The sequence below is a fragment of the Apaloderma vittatum genome, unplaced genomic scaffold (assembly GCF_000703405.1).
Source record: "Apaloderma vittatum isolate BGI_N311 unplaced genomic scaffold, ASM70340v1 scaffold22103, whole genome shotgun sequence".
Lineage (NCBI taxonomy): Eukaryota > Metazoa > Chordata > Aves > Trogoniformes > Trogonidae > Apaloderma > Apaloderma vittatum.
The window spans coordinates 12,621-13,939 of NW_009710086.1; the positions used below are offsets into that span (position 1 = coordinate 12,621).

The 1,319-nt window shown below is 53.5% G+C and overlaps 1 protein-coding gene across 1 annotated transcript; it reads right to left on the reverse strand.

The window, feature by feature from the left end:
* Nucleotides 1-213: 213 nt before the first annotated feature.
* LOC104272244 (GTP-binding protein Di-Ras2-like) lies at nucleotides 214-810 on the reverse strand. The gene has a single exon (XM_009867186.1). The coding sequence runs from the start codon at nucleotides 808-810 to the stop codon at nucleotides 214-216; it is 597 nt and encodes a 198-aa protein (XP_009865488.1).
* Between the last annotated feature and the right edge of the window lie 509 nt (nucleotides 811-1,319).

Below are 1,319 nucleotides of genomic sequence, written 5' to 3' on the forward strand. Positions count from 1 at the left end.
TAACGTTGAACATTTATTGTTTTAAAAATATAAACATGCAGAAAGCCATCCTGTTTAAAACCCAGCCATAAAGTAACACGGCAGAGCTTTTATAGGAAAGCAATAGCCCTATAAGGCATGGATTTGTCCGAAATCTCCAGCAGAAAACGTATTTTCTGTGGGAGTCTGTGCTCTGCTTCCACCACGCGGTGGTGCGAGTCTGGCCACAGTCAGTCACATCACGGAGCACTTGCCTTGCAGTTTGTCTTTCTTCTTCTGCTGCTTGGCTTTCTTTCCGTCCACCTGGAGACTCACGGTTCTCCTCTTCTCCAGATTCAAGAGCTCCTGGAAGAGCTCCTGCACATTGTAGTTCATTTTGGCCGACGTCTCCATGAAGGAGCACTTCCACTTGCCAGCTAGCGCTTGCCCCTCGCCGGCATCCAGCTCCCGCTGGGGCTCATCGCTTTTGTTACCCACCAACATGATGGGGATTTTCTGGACGTCCCCTTTGATCTGACAAATCTGCTCGAAGATGGGCTGAAGATCTTCCAGAGACTGCCTGCTGGTGACGGAGTACACCAAGATGAAAGCGTGTCCTTTGGATATCGACAGCCTCTGCATGGCAGGGAACTGGTGGCTGCCCGTGGTGTCCGTGATTTGGAGGGTGCAGATGCTCTTGTCGCAGCTGATCCCCTGCCGGTACGTGTCTTCGATGGTGGGCACATAGGTTTCCCGGAAAGTTCCTTTCACAAAACGAAGGACCAAGGAGCTTTTGCCAACCCCTGCTGCTCCGAACACGACCACCCGGTAATCGTTGCTTTGTTCAGGCATGTTCGCAGTGCTGCTGCAAGACAAACGAAGGTTTGTGGCTGGAAAAGCCCGAGTTTTTCAAGTTTACGCACCCCTGCACAGAGGGAGGGGGCAAAGGGGAAAGCGAGGAGCCGAGGGAGAGAAAAAGAAACCGTTTACACCATTCTCAGCCGCTTCCCGGCGTTGAAAGAGGCAATTAAATAAGTCACTCCCCCTTCCCATTCTTTTTTCCTGGCGTTAAAGAGAAATAAACCGCTATCCATCCCCCGGCATATATCCCACGCACGCTTACCAGGATGGGAGATGAAAACCAATTCTCCCGTAGCCATCAGCAACACCGTCCAGCGAAAAGAGCCTTAAAAACCCCAAACCCCACCAAAACCCAACCTCCTTGCAGCTGCGGGGAAGCCGCGGCTCCTCCGGCCAGAGCCCGGCGCTGCGGAGAGGAGGGGAGGGAGGGAGGCTCCGTGCTGCCCCCGCCTTCCTCTTCCTCCTCCTTCCATTCCCCCGGCAGCAGTCCCAGGGACCTT

Excerpts from the sequence above, each read along its gene's own strand:
- LOC104272244 (XM_009867186.1), bottom strand. The coding sequence starts at position 810 with ATGCCTGAACAAAGCAACGATTACCGGGTGGTCGTGTTCGGAGCAGCA.